General features: G+C 45.8%; 1 protein-coding gene across 2 annotated transcripts in view; it reads left to right on the forward strand.

Moving 5' to 3' along the window:
- The window catches only part of adcy2a (adenylate cyclase 2a), a 165292-nt gene that overhangs the window by 117990 nt on the left and 30077 nt on the right, over positions 1–17225 (forward strand). For both annotated transcript variants that reach the window (XM_073871868.1, XM_073871869.1), the window contains exons 6-7: positions 965–1076; positions 6561–6688. In XM_073871868.1, the coding sequence (XP_073727969.1) occupies positions 965–1076; positions 6561–6688 (240 nt within the window). The remainder of the gene's footprint in view (positions 1–964; positions 1077–6560; positions 6689–17225) is intronic.

Raw genomic sequence — 17225 nt, forward strand, 5'->3', positions numbered from 1 at the left:
ACAGTTTGTGTTACAACTAACCCCACGTTAGTTTTTGCCCCGCGCACCCCTACTACTTTAGCATGAGTTTAATCCTATAATATCTTTTTATAAGACTAGAACAGACTTTATTTTAGAAATTTACACTCTAATAAATGATCAGTTATTTTCAACCCAGCGTTGGGTCAAAAAAGGATTGAACCAATTCTAGGTTGTTTCAACCCATTTTTGGGTTAAATATAAACATTTTCTGGGTTAATTAAAGGGTTTGGTTGGTCCCTTTTTGACCAAACGCTGGGTTGAAAATAACCCAGCATTTTTTTTGTGTAAAATATTCTTTATTGTGTTATAAATAAAAATAGTATTTCATAAACTAGTGCTATTGTCCTCACAACCATGATAAATCTTTTACTGTAGTCGTAACAGTCTGTCATCCGTGTCAGTTTTTAATAAACCGTCTAGTGATGAAAACCAGCATAAGAAAATGCTGATCTATGTTTTTTGATTCTCAAAGGGACAAACAATCTCTCATACACTCTAATGTCTCATATTTTACAAGAGTTTTAAAAGACGCTGGTACTTGCATGACATTTTGGAGGGCCACAATTCTTGCAGGTCTCTCTTGAAGCTTTTATTCGCTGTGAGATGGAAACATTGAAAGGACCCTGTTGCTCTGTCCGTAAATGCAATGAAATGGAAAGATCAAAGATATAAACGAAAATAAGATAATTCTGTTACACATTGTGGCTGAGATACAGAACTTAACATCTGAGATGAAAGTCTAATATGGGATTTAACATTAACATTAGCTGCTTGACATGTTGTAAAAAAGCAGTTAACACAGCTTCAGGTACACCTAAATATAACACTTCATCTAAACTATACACTAATATTCATTTTCAAAGATCTAGATGAAAGTCTTCTATACATTTTGTCCAAAAATATTTATAAAAAATGTCTTTTAAATTTTTTTTGTCTGTTGCAGCATTTTGTATGCTGATATTGTTGGATTTACCCGATTAGCCACGGATTGCTCACCTGGAGAGCTGGTTCATATGCTGAATGAACTTTTTGGCAAATTCGATCAGATTGCCAAGGTAAAGTGATTCACTCCATGCAGTAACAATGCAAATTCTGCATCATCACTGTACTAACCTAAATGTTTAGTGCTCTGTCATGTTGTTTTGGCTTGATATATTTCTTTTAAATCTCAAACAAATACTGTATAGATTATTTTATGTTTGGATAGTGTGAACATTTTTATGATTTGCCTCTCTTCACGTCATCCCAGACCTATGTGGCAATTGTTCATCTGTGGAAGGCATAAGCCGTAATGCTTAAGTTGCCATGAAAATAAAAAATCTCAATGAACAAATTCAAATCCAGCCCTGCCTTATTTTATTTCAGAAGGCAGTTTCACTCGATATACAGTACTGTGCAAAAGTCTTAAGCACTAGTCGGACGGGATTCGTTTTCCAAAGAACGTTTGAGTTTCAGCATGTCCCCCAGGACGTCTGTGATTTTATGTACCGATTCGGACGGGATTAAAATGATGCAGGCTATTCCAGAGATGGAGTGTCTGTTTCATGCATTTGGGCGTTGCACAAGAGCACGTGCTCTGGATACGCGTGTTTGTAATGTTTAATATTTTGCTTTAAATGTAAAATTATGACAGAACATGTAATTTATTAATTTAATTTTAACAAATCAAAATAAAATATACAAATCCTACTAAAGTAACGTTAGCCTACGTGTTTTATACAACTGTCTGCTTATAATAAACACAAAGAGATGAAGAAATAATGATTAATACAATTTATTATCTTTATTAATTAACATTACCATTCCGGAGTTGAACAACTTTGAACGGAGTTTTTTATAACGTTAATGATATTACAGTGGCCAGTCTTAACAGTGTTTGATATTCAGCTCGTCTTGATTTAATTATTTTATTTTGCCGAATGTGAAAAAACATCCATATCTGAATGAATGGGACTCAGGAAATACAATATACGCGCATTAGTAATTACGGCAGATCACGTTGGCCAAAACACGAAATGAACCGCGTTTTCAAAAAATATTGCGGGCAAACACAGACATTTGCATCCGGACGGGATTAAATTTCTCAGAGGACCTCTGAGTTCGGCGGAAAAACAGTAGGTAAATTGCTCTGTAACTCTTACGGAAGTCGTCAGAGAAAAACACAGACATGGCGATTCGGACGGGATTAAAAACACAGAGGACCTCTGAGAAGCACGGTTTTCTCAGAGGTCCCCCTGTAAAACTAATCCCGTTCAAATAGGGATTTAGGCCACCATATTACCATTAGATTTGTTGTTTTTGCAATTGTATAGTGATCATATATAATTATTTCTCAGTCTCTTTATTAGAATACAACCAGAACATACAGGAAATGTGTATGTAGTATTAAAAACAATATAAAGTATAAGCTGAAGTGTCAAGTATTTAGGGTAAACTCCTCTTCCACTTGAACAATAGCAGGTAACTGCAGGATCTATTAAAGGAATAGTCTACTCATTTTCAATATTAAAATATGTTATTACCTTAACTAAGAATGTCACGGTACGTGTAAACCGGATTGTGAAAAATAACAGAAGACGAACCCAAACGCAAGATGTACAAAAATAAACTATTTATTAAACTGAAACTGAAAACACCCACGAGGGGGTAAAAACAGAAGTAAACATAAACACTGTGTAGGAACACAAAATAAACAGAATACGAGAAACACTCGGATGAACACAGGGGACAAGAACACTGTATCAACAGACATCAAACAACGCACGCACACCACACAGAGAACACAAGGGCATTATAAAGACACCACATCAATGGGGAACAGGTGAACATAATTAATCACTTAAGACATGATTACATAAGGGAGTAGGGTAAAAGTGACAAGACACTGGGAATACGTGTTACACAGATATGATGTGAATACACACGTATTCCCACATAAAACAATGCTGCCCTGGTCCTGCCCTCTGGATAATAACCAAGGTCAGGCAAGACCATGACAGCCACAAAACACTGGGAACACGTGTCACACAGATATGATGTGAACACACGTGTTCCCACGTACACACACTGCTGCCCTGACCTTGCCCACAGAACATAGACCTGATCTACACTAAGGTCTGGCAAGATCACGACAGCAACAAGACACCGGGAACATGTGGCAGCCACACACAGAATGTGATCCCACATGTCCCCACACAGAACATGATACTGCCACGGTCCTGTCAGATGCACTCAGACCTCAGGACCATGACAGTACCCCCCACTTAAAAGACGGATACAAGACGTCACAAACAAAAACAAACAAAAACATTAAACACGAGGAACGAAAGACTGCACAACAGAAGACAACCACGACAACATTACAACGAACAACAGAGGTAAACAAACATAGGTGACAAAAGGATTGGGGTGATTTAACAAAAACAAAATATGATGAAGGGGTGGTGGGGCAAAAACAGGGGAAACAAAATGTCCAAAGTTATGAAACTTAACGTCCCGCGGCTGAAAAGCCGCCTGGTGACGTGTCCCCGGCTGCGCCGGCGGGTGACGTGTCTCCGACTGCGCCGGCGAGTGACGTGTCTCCGGCTGCGGGTGACGTGTCCCCGGCTGCGCCGGCGGGTGACGAGTCTCCGGCTGCGCCGGCACGTGACGTGTCCCCGGCTGCGCCGGCGGATGACGTGTCTCCGGCTGCACCGGCGGATGACGTGTCTCCGGCTGCACCGGCGGATGACGTGTCTCCGGCTGCACCGGCGGATGACGTGTCTCCGGCTGCACCGGCGGATGACGTGTCTCCGGCTGCACCGGCGGATGACGTGTCTCCGGCTGCACCTGCGGATGACGTGTCTCCGGCTGCACCGGCGGATGACGTGTCTCCGGCTGCACCGGCGGATGACGTGTCTCCGGCTGCACCGGCGGATGACGTGTCTCCGGCTGCACCGGCGGATGACGGGTCTCCGGCTGCACCGGCGGATGACGGGTCTCCGGCTGCACCGGCGGATGACGGGTCTCCGGCTGCACCGGCGGATGACGGGTCTCCGGCTGCACCGGCGAATGACGGGTCTCCGGCTGCACCGGCGGATGACGGGTCTCCGGCTGCGCCGGTTCCGAGGCCCTCTTCGTCCTTCTCCTCCTCCCCCTCGACGCAGGGAGAGCAGGTCCAAGACTGGCCCCGGGAGTAGTCTCTAGCACCGGGAGGACGGGATTCGACATCCCCATCCTGATGGACCCGGTCATTATGATCCTCTCGTTGGACTGAGTCTGGCGGGATCCAACCGATCCGGTCGGTCGCCGCCTGGCATTACCTTCGGGCCCGCATACGAGTGGGTCATAACACTCGTACCCCGACTCGTATGCGGGGCGGGATCTCCTTCCCCGTATCGCCAGGCGGCTGCCAGCAAACATCTCGCTGGGTTCTGTTGGGTGCGTGCGTTATGTCACGGTACGTGTAAACCGGATTGTGAAAAATAACAGATGACGAACCCAAACGCAAGATGTACAAAAATAAACTATTTATTAAACTGAAACTGAAAACACCCACGAGGGGGTAAAAACAGAAGTAAACATAAACACTGTGTAGGAACACAAAATAAACAGAATACGAGAAACACTCGGATGAACACTGGAGACAAGAACACTGTATCAACAGACATCAAACAACGCACGCACACCACACAGAGAACACAAGGGCATTATAAAGACACCACATCAATGGGGAACAGGTGAACATAATTAATCACTAAAGACATGATTACATAAGGGAGTAGGGTAAAAGTGACAAGACACTGGGAATACGTGTTACACAGATATGATGTGAATACACACGTATTCCCACATAAAACAATGCTGCCCTGGTCCTGCCCTCTGGATAATAACCAAGGTCAGGCAAGACCATGACAGCCACAAAACACTGGGAACACGTGTCACACAGATATGATGTGAACACACGTGTTCCCACGTACACACACTGCTGCCCTGACCTTGCCCACAGAACATAGACCTGATCTACACTAAGGTCTGGCAAGATCACGACAGCAACAAGACACCGGGAACATGTGGCAGCCACACACAGAATGTGATCCCACATGTCCCCACACAGAACATGATACTGCCACGGTCCTGTCAGATGCACTCAGACCTACATCTAGCACGGATGTCTGACAGGACCATGACAAAGAATTGTTGATACATCCCTCTATCATCTGTGTGCGTGCACGTAAGCACTGGAGCGCGCTGCGACGCTTCGATAGCATTTAGCTTAGCCCCATTCATTCAATGGTACCATTTAGAGATAAAGTTAGAAGTGACCAAACACATCAACGTTTTTCCTATTTAAGACAAGTAGTTATACGAGCAAGTTTGGTGGTACAAAATAAAACGTAGCGCTTTTCTAAGCGGATTTAAAAGAGGAACTATATTTTATGGCGTAACTTTTGGGAGTATGTCGACTCGCCTAAAAAGTCCGCTCCCCTTCTCACTCTCATAATGGGAGAGGGAGGGTGTTACTGCGTCGAGTCGAAGTACTCCCAAAAGTGCTATTACGCCATAAAATATAGTTCCTCTTTTAAATCCGCTTAGAAAGGCGCTAAGTTTTTTTTTTGTACCACCAAACTTGCTCGTATAACTACTCGTCTTAAATAGGAAAAACGTTGATGTGTTTGGTCACTTTTAACTTTATCTCTAAATGGTACCATTGAACGAATGGGGCCAAGCTAAATGCCACTGAAGCATCGCAGCGCGCTCCAGCGCCCACGCGCACGCACACAGACGACAGAGGGATGTATCAACAATTCTTGGTTGGAGTGGTAACATGTTTTAGTATTGAAAATGAGTAGACTATTCCTTTAAACCTAAATAAATTTAAATCCTAATTTCTAATTCTAATCGAATGACTTTAGGACTTCAGTTTCCTCAAAAAAGCTCAAGATGTGTTTAGTGCCAAGAGAGGTCACACTAAATACTGACCGATGCCTAAAGAAGACATTTAGTTCTGAAAATTTTTTTGTTTTTAATTTTGTGTACATATTTCCTGTATTTTCTGAATTGAGCGTTGCTTTGGGAAACGCGCAAGTTGAAAAATCTGAACTTTGGCAGATATTCATGTCACGTTAAGGAGCGAGCAGAGTTGCAGAAGCCCCTCCCATGACACAAATTTTCACATGAATGTCTCAAATGACTAGAATTTCACACGTGAACGAAGCGGGTAAACTCAAAATGTGTTTAGTGCGCGAATGGTGCGTATTGGTCGCCTGTAGCGCGGCTGGTGTGAACTTACAGTAGACTTTTGCACAGTACTGTACGTCACCACAAGGAAAATAAGGCATTCGCTACTTCCTTTTTTATGGCGACTTTAATGTCTGACAACCTTGGTCACCATTTACTTTCATTGCATGGGGAATAAAAAAGTCGCATTCTTCAAAACATCTCTTTTTTGTGATCCATTGATAAAAAGAAAGTCATAAAGGTTTTGTTTGGAACAACATTAGGCATAAAGGGTTGGGTTAAGGCGGCTGCTCAATTAAAATAATTTCTATGTGTTTCAGGAAAATGAATGTATGAGGATTAAAATACTCGGGGACTGTTATTACTGTGTATCTGGCCTACCAGAGTCCTTGCCAAACCATGCCAAAAACTGTGTGAAGATGGGCTTAGACATGTGTGAAGCCATTAAGTGAGTTGTGCACACACTCATCATTAACCTCTGTACTTCCATAGGGCTCGTTCATTCACCTTCACAGCTTGCAGATTTTACTCACAGATTAGCTTGAAACATCTGTCCTATTTTCATAATTACTGATCAGTTGTAAACTGGTATTGTGTTCACACATTTGTCTCAGCGCTGTTAGCCCATGTCATCAGCGACGAGTGCAGCTATACAGTAATGCTGTATGCACTGCGTGTACCATGAGCGTTCACTTATTTGTTTTGTTATTATTATAATCGTATGGATCGGCTGTTTAAATGATTACTGATAATGGTATCTACCATGGAAGTGCAATGGCAGCGCACATTTAGATGATTAAGTTTTGCAGAGTGATTTGAGAAGCAGAGCTTTTATTTCAGTGTACATGCTGAGGATCTGACTGATCTCTGTGAGGGACATGATACCCAGCCGGTCTGATAATGAGTCTGAGGTCTCAGAGATCAGACTATAGGAAATGACTGCTGTTCAGTCTAGACCAGAAAGCTGTCTTTTATCTTATCTTAATCATTGTCTTTAAATAAGTAGATGCTGCTAAATTGTGGTGGTGAAAAACATGCTGCAAATTTTTTATCAAAAGAAAGAAACACGTTGTGGTAACACGAGGTACACAAAGCCAGCTACTATGCCATTGTCAACTGTGTCCATAAATACAAACAGTTGCAATCAAAATTTGGCATACACCTTGCATAATCTGGAGAAAATTTTGGAACATTCAAACAGCATTCAAAGTTTTTAAAGGCTACAGCCAAAATTATTCGTCCAAATTTGTCATTTCGATAGGTAAAGCTGCTTTACAAATTTTTCACATTTTCTCATGGGAGGTGTACATTTTCTACAATGATCTTATAAAATATATAACATCAAAATTTCATGTTAACTAATTTACTTAATGTGGTGAGGAGCCCACCCCAACCCAGTCCCACGAAATTTTGTTATATAGTTACGTAACTTTTTGATTCTTTTTTCGTGATATTATCACGAATTTCCGTGTTTTTTCATGATCGTATAACGAATTCCTGTTTTCGTGCGATTATTACGTATTGGTTACTCAACTGTTTTGTCCTATTTTCTTACCATTGTCGCTTCGGTTTAGGGTTAGATTTACATAAAATGACATCCCTAACCAAACCCAACTCTAACCCTAACGCCAGGCGACGTATAAAAAAATTGTATAAACCAATACATAAGGGGACATTCTAATGCAAGCACCAAATCTATCCCCAAACCGAAGCGACAATGATTTGAAAATGGGAAAAAGTAGTTGAGTAACCAATACTTGATAATCACACGAAAACAGGAATTCGTTATACGATCACAAAAAAACACGGATTTTCGTGATAATATCACAAAAAAAGAATAAAAAATGTATGTGACTATATCACGAAACCTTGTGGGACTGGGTAGCGGAGCCACAGGCGAGATAATCTAGCCGGTTGTTGGTGATATAAGATACAAGGGTCCTGATCACCCTCTTAGGCTTTATTCTTCATTATAAAAAGGGCAGTTCTGGTTCTTCATCGATTGGTTGAAACGCGTTCTCAGCCGTGATAAAATACCCAGGTAAACCCACGGTTCAGACCGCATTACATAAGTATCACTGCGCCAATGTTGCTACATACTGATTTATGAAAATAAACACCACAGTCTTTAATCATATTCTTAATTTGTGTACAATTGCACAATTAATGGTGATATCCAGATAAATGTCAATAAATATTGTTGAGTCATCTAATCAATAAAGAGAAAACGTTCCCTGAGGAGTTACCTCGAATTCATATTTCCGCTATACACTGGGTGGCGATATTACCCAACTTAAACACTGACACATTCACTCAACACTAAAAACACAGCGTGTACATTTTAATGGCTCTGAATCTGATCTCTTACAAAAGTTATTCACAAAAATTGAATTATCTCCGCTTTTAGCTGAAAATTTGAGTGGTGATAAGAGAACAAATGAAGGTATGATGAAATGGGTTTTTTTGTTGTTGTTTGAAAGCGGATGGTCTGTTCTTTCAATTGATATTTTATGTTTATTTAAAGAGGATACTTTTTCTGGAAGGCATTAAACTAAACTGGGTGGCAACTTAAAAAACACTGACGGGGAAAGAGTTAAGCATGCTTCCAAGCAGTGTTGTATAAAGTACTAGAACGCAATATTTGAGTACAAGTACAAGTATTGTACTAGAAAAAGACTTTGGTAGAAGTGAAAGTTGTCTTTTAAAATATTACTCAAGTAAAAGTCTTAAAGTATCTGATATATACTGTACTTAAGTATCAAAAGTAATTTTCTGATATTTAATGTACTTTAGTATTTGAAGTAAAAGTAAAAAGTTTTTTTTTAAAGCAAGCGGTTAGAACTTTGATTGTGAACTTTATTGTGGCTTTCTTATAGTAAAGCATATTCATGGTTCCCATTATCTTCTTAATCTCAATCATCAAATAAAAGTCTATTTTTTCCAGGACTTTTCAGGCACAATTCTCTGAAGTTCAAAGAGCAAACAGCATATTTCTAGAGCTGACATCAAATAAAAAAGCAGAAATTTCACTTTTGTATGAACTTCAGGTAAAAATGAAAAATAAATAATAACTTATTTCTTTCAAAACATGAGCATATTTTTGAAAAAAGTGGAGTATCCTTTTAAGTTAGCTGCTCTACTAAGAAAAAAATGCCAACTTGTTGTGTGGCAATGAAAGCACAGTGACTTTGATCAACAATGCAAGTGTACATTCACAATGTATAACATTAGCACAACATTATCCTATAACCACTGAGTTTTGAGTTAATTAACATAAAAGGAAATCTCCAGTTTGACAAAACGTATGATGTTTTTGAAGACGTGAATACAATCCTTAACACTTTCTTTCTAACCTGCCACTGATTAACATAGCAGTTTTTAAAAAATATTTCTCAATCTAACATTAGCCTACCGGAGGGAATATTCGGCCGGCAGTTATGCTATAATGTTACCATAAACAGTTAAGCGTGTTTCAGTTGAGAGTTCTCTGTGAATTAAATAAATCCATGGAAAATCAGCGGTGTAACGTTAACGTTGACGTTTATTAAACATGTGCGCCTGGCCATCACATTAGACAGATCATTATCTGATACAGCTTGTGATAACTAATGTTGAATCACATTGACATTGTGGCTTTACTTAATAACTATTATTTTAACGTACCTTGATGTGATTTTTCAGGTTGGACGGGGAGTTTTTAAATGACAAAATGTAAGTGTTTTTCGGTAGGCATAAGAGGCACTTTATTCGGTAATCGGGAATCTTTAATTCCAATGTACAAAAACATTTCTTACAAATACGGCCACGGGTGTATAACGTTAGCTTTCTCACCCTGTTCATCGTCGGGGTGGTCGATTACGATAACGGGAGGTCCTCCAGTAGGTGCTTTCATTGCAGTTACAGTTTTGCTTCCTCATCCTTTGGCAACACTACGCTAAAATAGAGTGTGCGTGAAATAGAGTGTGCGGAGCGTAATGCAATCTAGAAGCACTGATTCGCCAAAACGTCTCGGTTACGTATGTAACCCTCGTTCCCTGAAGGAAGGGAACGGAGACGTCACGTCGTGACCGACGAATTGGGAACCGCTTCGCGGGTGACCTATCTACTTCGAGAACTATCAAAAACGCCAATGAACTTGGCATGCAGGTATTTGCATAATGCCGGCGCCGCCCCGCCAGGTGCGTATATAAGGCGCAGGTGCATAATACCAAATCAGCTATATTATTGCTGAGAAGCCGAGCAACAGTGCCCGGCCTGAACAGCAATGGAACAGCAAACTGTGGCGACGGGACGTGACGTCTCCGTTCCCTTCCTTCAGGGAACGAGGGTTACATACGTAACCGAGACGTTCCCTTTCAGTCGGTCACTACGACGTCACGTCGTGACCGACGAATTGGGAATCCCTACCAAAACGCCACTGCAGCTGAACCCTTCCAGTGCCTGCAAAAGCCCTCCGCCCTCCACATAAAGGGGCGGAACCTAAGGCGAATGCAGAAGGCCGGTCACTACCTGTTCCTTAACCCACGATAGTGAAGCAGCGAACTGGGAGAAGCGTCTAAACTGAGCGGAGCTAGAACACTGCGGAAGCCATCCCCTAAGAAGGTTAAATGGATGACATAAAAATAATGAAACAACCGACAGGTTGCTCAAATAAAGTCTCTGAACAATACATGGTATGTTGAGAGGTGCAGAGCAGGCTCTGCTAAGGAAAAACGTGGAGGATTAGAACCCCACGGACTATACACACAAATGAACCCCACGTAGGGGACAAATGTGGACGCCTAGCCTACACAGGTTTACAGAGAATACATCAGTGATAGGTTGACAGCGGATGCTCCGCAACACCAGCTATCAGGGCGGTGGAGGAGAGGCAAAAACAGTTTTTTAGACGTTTTTGCCCCGATGGCCTTCCATAATGGTGCAAATGTGCAGCACCAAAATAGAGGCTCCAAGCCGACACACGAGCCGACCCTCGGCATTCTTAACTAGTTAGTAGAAAGAACCCGAGTGGAAACCGGTTCGACACGAACACTATAGAACCTTGTGAACGTATTAGGTGTCGCCCAGCCTGCAGCTCTACAAATGTCTGTTAGCGAGGAACCGCGAGCCAGTGCCCAAGATGATGCCACACTGCGTGTAGAGTGGGCACGTAAATTAAATGGACAAGGCACATTCTGCTTTTGATATGCAAGGGCTATAGTATCCACAATCCAATGGGACATCCTCTGCTTGGTGACAGCTTTTCCTTTCTGCTGACCACCGTAACAAACAAAGAGCTGGTCTGAGGTCCTAAAACTTTGCGTCCTGTCTATATACACACGTAGTGCACGAACAGGACATAACAAAGCCATGGCTGGTTCTGCCTCCTCCAAAGGCAGTGCTTGGAGATTCACCACTTGATCTCTAAAAGGAGTGGTGGGAACTTTGGGCACAAAGCCGGGCCGGGGTCTCAGTGTTACGCTGGATGCAGCCGGCCCGAACTGAAGGCACGATTCATCGACCGAAAATGCATGAATATCCCCTATCCTCTTAACAGAAGCCAAAGCAAGGAGAGTTAAAGTTTTCATTGTAAGAAATTTAACACTCACACTATGCAGAGGCTCGAATGGGGCTTCCTGGAGTGATTTCAGCACCAAGGACAGGTCCCAAGGAGGAATAGAGGGGGGACGCGAAGGATTCAGTCTTCGAGCGCCTCTGAGAAATCTAATGACTAGGTCGTGCTGACCCACTGTTCTACCGTTTACGGGTGAATGGTGAGCTGATATCGCAGCGATATCGACTTTAATAGTGGATGGTGACAGCCTATTCTCCAAACGACGCTGGAGATATAAAAGCACAACACTAATCGGGCATTCTCGGGGGTCTTCACTTCGGGAAGAACACCAGTCGACAAACAGGTTCCATTTAAGCGCGTAAGCCTGTCTCGTAGACGGCGCTCGCGCAGCAGCAATAGTGTTAGATACCTCTTGCGGTAAATCACTCATATCCTCCGTGCCCCGTCCAGAGACCACACATGGAGGTTCCACAGGTCGGGGCGCGGGTGCCATAATGTGCCCTCTTGTTGAGAAAGAAGGTCCTTCCTCAGGGGAATCTTCCACGGAGGGGCTGTCGCGAGGAGAGAGAGTTCTGGAAACCAACTCCTGGTTGTCCAATACGGTGCCACCAACAGCACGCTCTCCTCGTCCTCCCGGATTTTGCATAAGGTTTGCGCAATGAGGCTCACCGGAGGGAACGCGTATTTGCGCATGTTTCGCGGCCAGCTGTGTGCCAATGCATCCACGCCGAGCGAGTCGTCGGCTAGTGAATAGAACAGGCGACAATGGGTCGTCTCTGGGGAAGCAAACAGATCTATCTGCGCTTTGCCGAAACGTCTCCAAATTTGCTGAACCGCAATGGGGTGGAGTCGCCATTCGCCGGGACGCGCAGCCCGAGAGAGCGCATCCGCCTCTACATTGAGCGTGCCCGGGATGTAAATGGCACGAAGAGACCTCAAATTCTTCTGACTCCATGTGAGGAGGTGACGGGCGAGATGCGACAGGTGACGCGAGCGTAAACCGCCTTGACGATTGATGTACGCCACGGTCGCAGTGTTGTCTGTTCGAACTAATACATCTTTGCCCCGTAACTCGTTGCTGAAACGGACGAGCGCAAGATATACAGCCCACATTTCCCGGCAGTTTATGTGCCAATGCAGCTGGGGTGTCGTCCAGACCCCCGAAGCCGCAAGCCCATCGTACGTGGCCCCCCACCCCGTGTCTGACGCATCTGTGCATACTATCGCGTGCCTGGAGACCTGTCTCAGAGGCACACCGGCTCGGAGAAACGCACGGTCTGACCACGGAGTGAAAGTGCGACGACACGCAGGTGTAATGATAACACGGTGAATGCCGCGCAACCACGCTCTCCTCGGGACTCGATCGTGAAGCCAACGCTGAAGCGGTCGCATATGAAGCAGTCCGAGCGGAGTTACAGCTGCGGCTGCTGCCATATGCCCCAAAAGCTTCTGAAATTGTTTCAGCGGGACCGCGCTCTTGCTCTTGAATGTATTCAGGCAAGTCAGAATCGACTGTACACGCGCTTCTGTTAGACGAGCTGTCAAATCGATCGAGTCCAGTTCCATACCGAGAAAAGAGATTCTCTGCACGGGGCAAAGCTTGCTCTTTTCCCAGTTGACCCGAAGACCCAAACGAGCGAGGTGTTTTAAAGTTAAATCTCTGTGATCGCACAGCGTCTGACGTGTTTGAGCTATTATTAGCCAATCGTCCAGATACGCGAGAATGCGCACACCTCTCTCTCTCAGGGGTTTTAAAGCCCCCTCCACTACTTTGGTGAATACACGGGGCGACAGAGAGAGCCCGAATGGGAGGACTTTGTACTGGTATGCTCGCCCCTCGAACGCAAAGCGGAGAAACGGCCTGTGTCGGGGGAGAATCGATACGTGAAAGTACGCGTCCTTCAGGTCGATAGATGCGAACCAATCGTTTGGACGAATGCATGGAAATATGCGTTTGGGCGTCAGCATTTTGAACGGCATTCTGTGAAGTGCACGGTTCAGCGAACGCAGGTCCAGGATCGGTCGCAAGCCGCCGCTTTTCTTGGGTACAATAAAGTAAGGGCTGTAAAACCCCGACCTCATCTCGGCTGGAGGGACCGGCTGAATCGCGTCTTTCGCCAATAAGACAGCGATCTCCGCACGGAGGACGTGCGCATCGGCAGCTCTCACCGTAGTGAAACGAACGCCGGAGAATTTGGGGGGACGCCGGGCAAATTGGATCGCATAGCCGAGACGAATCGTGCGTAAAAGCCAACGCGACGGGCTGGGAAGCTGTTCCCACGCCCCCAGATACCGTGCGAGAGGGACTAAAGGCACGATCGGTGTACCCGCGGCGGGCGCAACGGAGGTGATCGCCGGTGTGTGCGTAACGGCCGCACCGACAGCAGTGTTGTGTGTGATAACACTCACCTGAGTCCGTTGCTGGGTGGTTGAGTAAGGGAGGCTCTGCTGAAGACACCTCACACCACTCGATGCACCCTCTGGCGAAGGAGGAGGGAGACGATGGGTTATGAGCCCGTAGCTGTCTCCTACCGGCTGAGAGCGCGGTGGGGTTATGAGCCCGTGCGTCGCTCTCGTTCTCCTCTGATGAGTCGGAGAACGAGGGGGGGTTATGAGCCCTCTCGTATCTCCGGAGCTCATCTGAAGACCTAGAGATGGAAGTGGAATTCGCTCTTTTTGTGGATTTGTGGGTGCCGACTGAAAAGTCGGCGGAACAGAAAAATGAAACAAAAGATTCCCCAACCGGCCCTCCTCCGGTGGGGGGAGTGGTGCCTTCACCATCTCCCGAAGAGCGATCCCCTCCATCTCTAGGTCGCCCGTCTCAGGGCCGCTTTGATCTTCTTTTACCACCCTTTGCAGCGGGCTGAGCGGGCGGGGCGGGCTGCTGACGACCGGTTCCTCGCTTCTTAGAAGAGCCCCGGGGAGGAACGGAGGCGGCCGCCGCAGGACGCCCTCGGCGAGGAGCAGGCTGAGGCGCCGACGTGGATGGGGCAGGCGCAGGACGCTTCCGACGTGGCATGATCTGAGCGATGGCCTCAGTCTGCTTCTTGGCCGCGGAGAATTGCTGGGCAAACTCCTCGACCGTCTCGCCGAACAGGCCGGTCTGGGAAACCGGAGCATTCAGGAGCCGGGTTTTATCAGCGTCCTTCATGTCCGCCAGACACAGCCAGAGATGGCGTTCCTGGACTACCAGGGTAGACATCGCACGCCCGACGGCGCGTGCGGTGACCTTGGTCGCACGAAGCGCCAGATCTGTAGCCGCACGTAGTTCAGAGAACTCCGCCGAGTCGTGACCTCCCGCGTGCAGATCCCTCAGAGCCTTAGCCTGATGAACCTGCAGCAATGCCATGGCATGCAGGGCAGAGGCTGCCTCCCCACAAGCCTTGTAAGCAGCACCGGACAGCGCCGAAGACTGCTTACAGGCCCGTGAGGGGAGAGTAGGCTGGTCCCGCCAGGAGGAAGCGACACCGGCCGGACACAACTGCATCGCGACCGGGCGCTCCACTGACGGGATACCAGTGTACCCCTTGGCATCTCCACCCTCGAGAGAGGTGAGAGGTGAAGGCTGATACGGCCGGTTCCGGGCGGAAAACGGGGTTTTCCACGACCGCGTCAGCTCTTCATGCACCTCGGGGAAGAAAGGCACCGGGGGCGAGGACTGAGAAGCCCTGGCACCCCCGAAGAACCAATCATCGAGGCGGGACGGTTCAGGTGGGGGAGGTTTAGTCCACTCCAAGCCGACCGCCTCCGCCGCCCGAGCGAGCATGGCTGCCATCTCAGGGTCGAACGCAGAAGCCGCAACCTGGCCCGAAGGCGGGAGCGGATCCGGATCGACGTCCGAGGCTGACAACCCCCCCTCCGACGTTACGGTGGATATCGCGTCAGGTGGAGGCTCGACAGAGCGCGAGGACACCGTAGAACACGGGCCGCTCGTCTCCATCGGGACCTCCGCTGGCAACGGATCAGGGCGCTGGGAGCTACTGGACGAACCAGCAGACCGACCCAGCACCGTTATACGGAGGTCATCCTTCGCCAATCTGGTAGCTGCGCCCTTAGCAGCACCAGACTGGGAAGGCGGGGGCCGTTGCCGGAGGAACGACACCCGTCTCCGCAAATCCGCTATAGTCATGCCCTCGCAGACGGGGCATGAACTATCACGCAACGCTGCCTCTGCGTGCTGGAGCCCCAGACACGAGAGACAACGCTTGTGGCCATCCTAGGGGGCGATGAACACACCGCATCCAGGAACGGAGCACGGACGGAAATCCATCTTTAAAAAGACGACCCCGACCGTGACACGAATGAGTGGCTGTCTTTAAAAAGACACAAAGCTCAAACGTGCTGCTCTTTTAGGGAAATCACTCTTTTGTGCGAGCTGGTGAAACACACAGGGAGAGGCAAACGCACTCACTCGAACTCAAGTCCTAAATTAAAGAGACAGAGAGAGAGAGAAAGGGTGGAAAAAACACTGCGAGCCTCCACTGAGGTGTCTTTGCCCAACCAACTTCAGCAAGCTGAGATATTTTTTTCCCACACAGCACAGGATCTACGAAGATCAGTAACAGCTTCTCGAGAGCAGATGTCTGCCGGCTTCGAAGCAATAAAGCCGATTTGGTATCATGCACCTGCGCCTTATATACGCACCTGGCGGGGCGGCGCCGGCATTATGCAAATACCTGCATGCCAAGTTCATTGGCGTTTTTGATAGTTCTCGAAGTAGATAGGTCACCCGCGAAGCGGTTCCCAATTCGTCGGTCACGACGTGACGTCGTAGTGACCGACTGAAAGGGAACCTCCCTTATTGAGGTCGCACACATTTCTTCTGATTTTATTTTGTAGTAACGAGTAACGAATATGCTTAGTGGAAATATATCGGAGTAAAAGTATACATTTTATCTAGAAAATGTAGTGGAGTAAAAGTGAAAGTTGACATAAATTTAAATAGCGAAGTAAAGTACAGATACGTGAAATTTCTACTTAAGTACAGTAAAGAAGTATTATTACAACATTGCTTCCAAGCATATTTGATCATCACTTCAACAGTTGCACGATATAAATTTATAAATTAGATAAATGTTTATTTATAAAATAAACACCACAGTCTTAAATCATATTTTCATTGTGTCTTTGCTGCATCTGTGTTGGTTGGGAACAGCGCTCTGTTTCAGTCACACTTGATTCTGAGGAACTACTTTGTTTGGCGGAAGAGTAATATTTGTACTAATATAATTACAACTTATTTATGTTTTATTTTATGAAATCCTGCTAACGTTATGCATATGAAGTAATCGTTTTATAAAAGCAATAGGCCCCGCGAGGCAGTGGTGTTACAGTGCATTTTATAACAGCTTCACGTCGTGCCTAACAACGCCCCTTAGCTGTTATAAAATGCACTGGTAACCCACTGCTTCTTGGGGCTTATTGCTCTAGT

This window comes from Misgurnus anguillicaudatus, chromosome 10, assembly GCF_027580225.2.
Source record: "Misgurnus anguillicaudatus chromosome 10, ASM2758022v2, whole genome shotgun sequence".
Classification (NCBI taxonomy): Eukaryota; Metazoa; Chordata; class Actinopteri; order Cypriniformes; family Cobitidae; genus Misgurnus; species Misgurnus anguillicaudatus.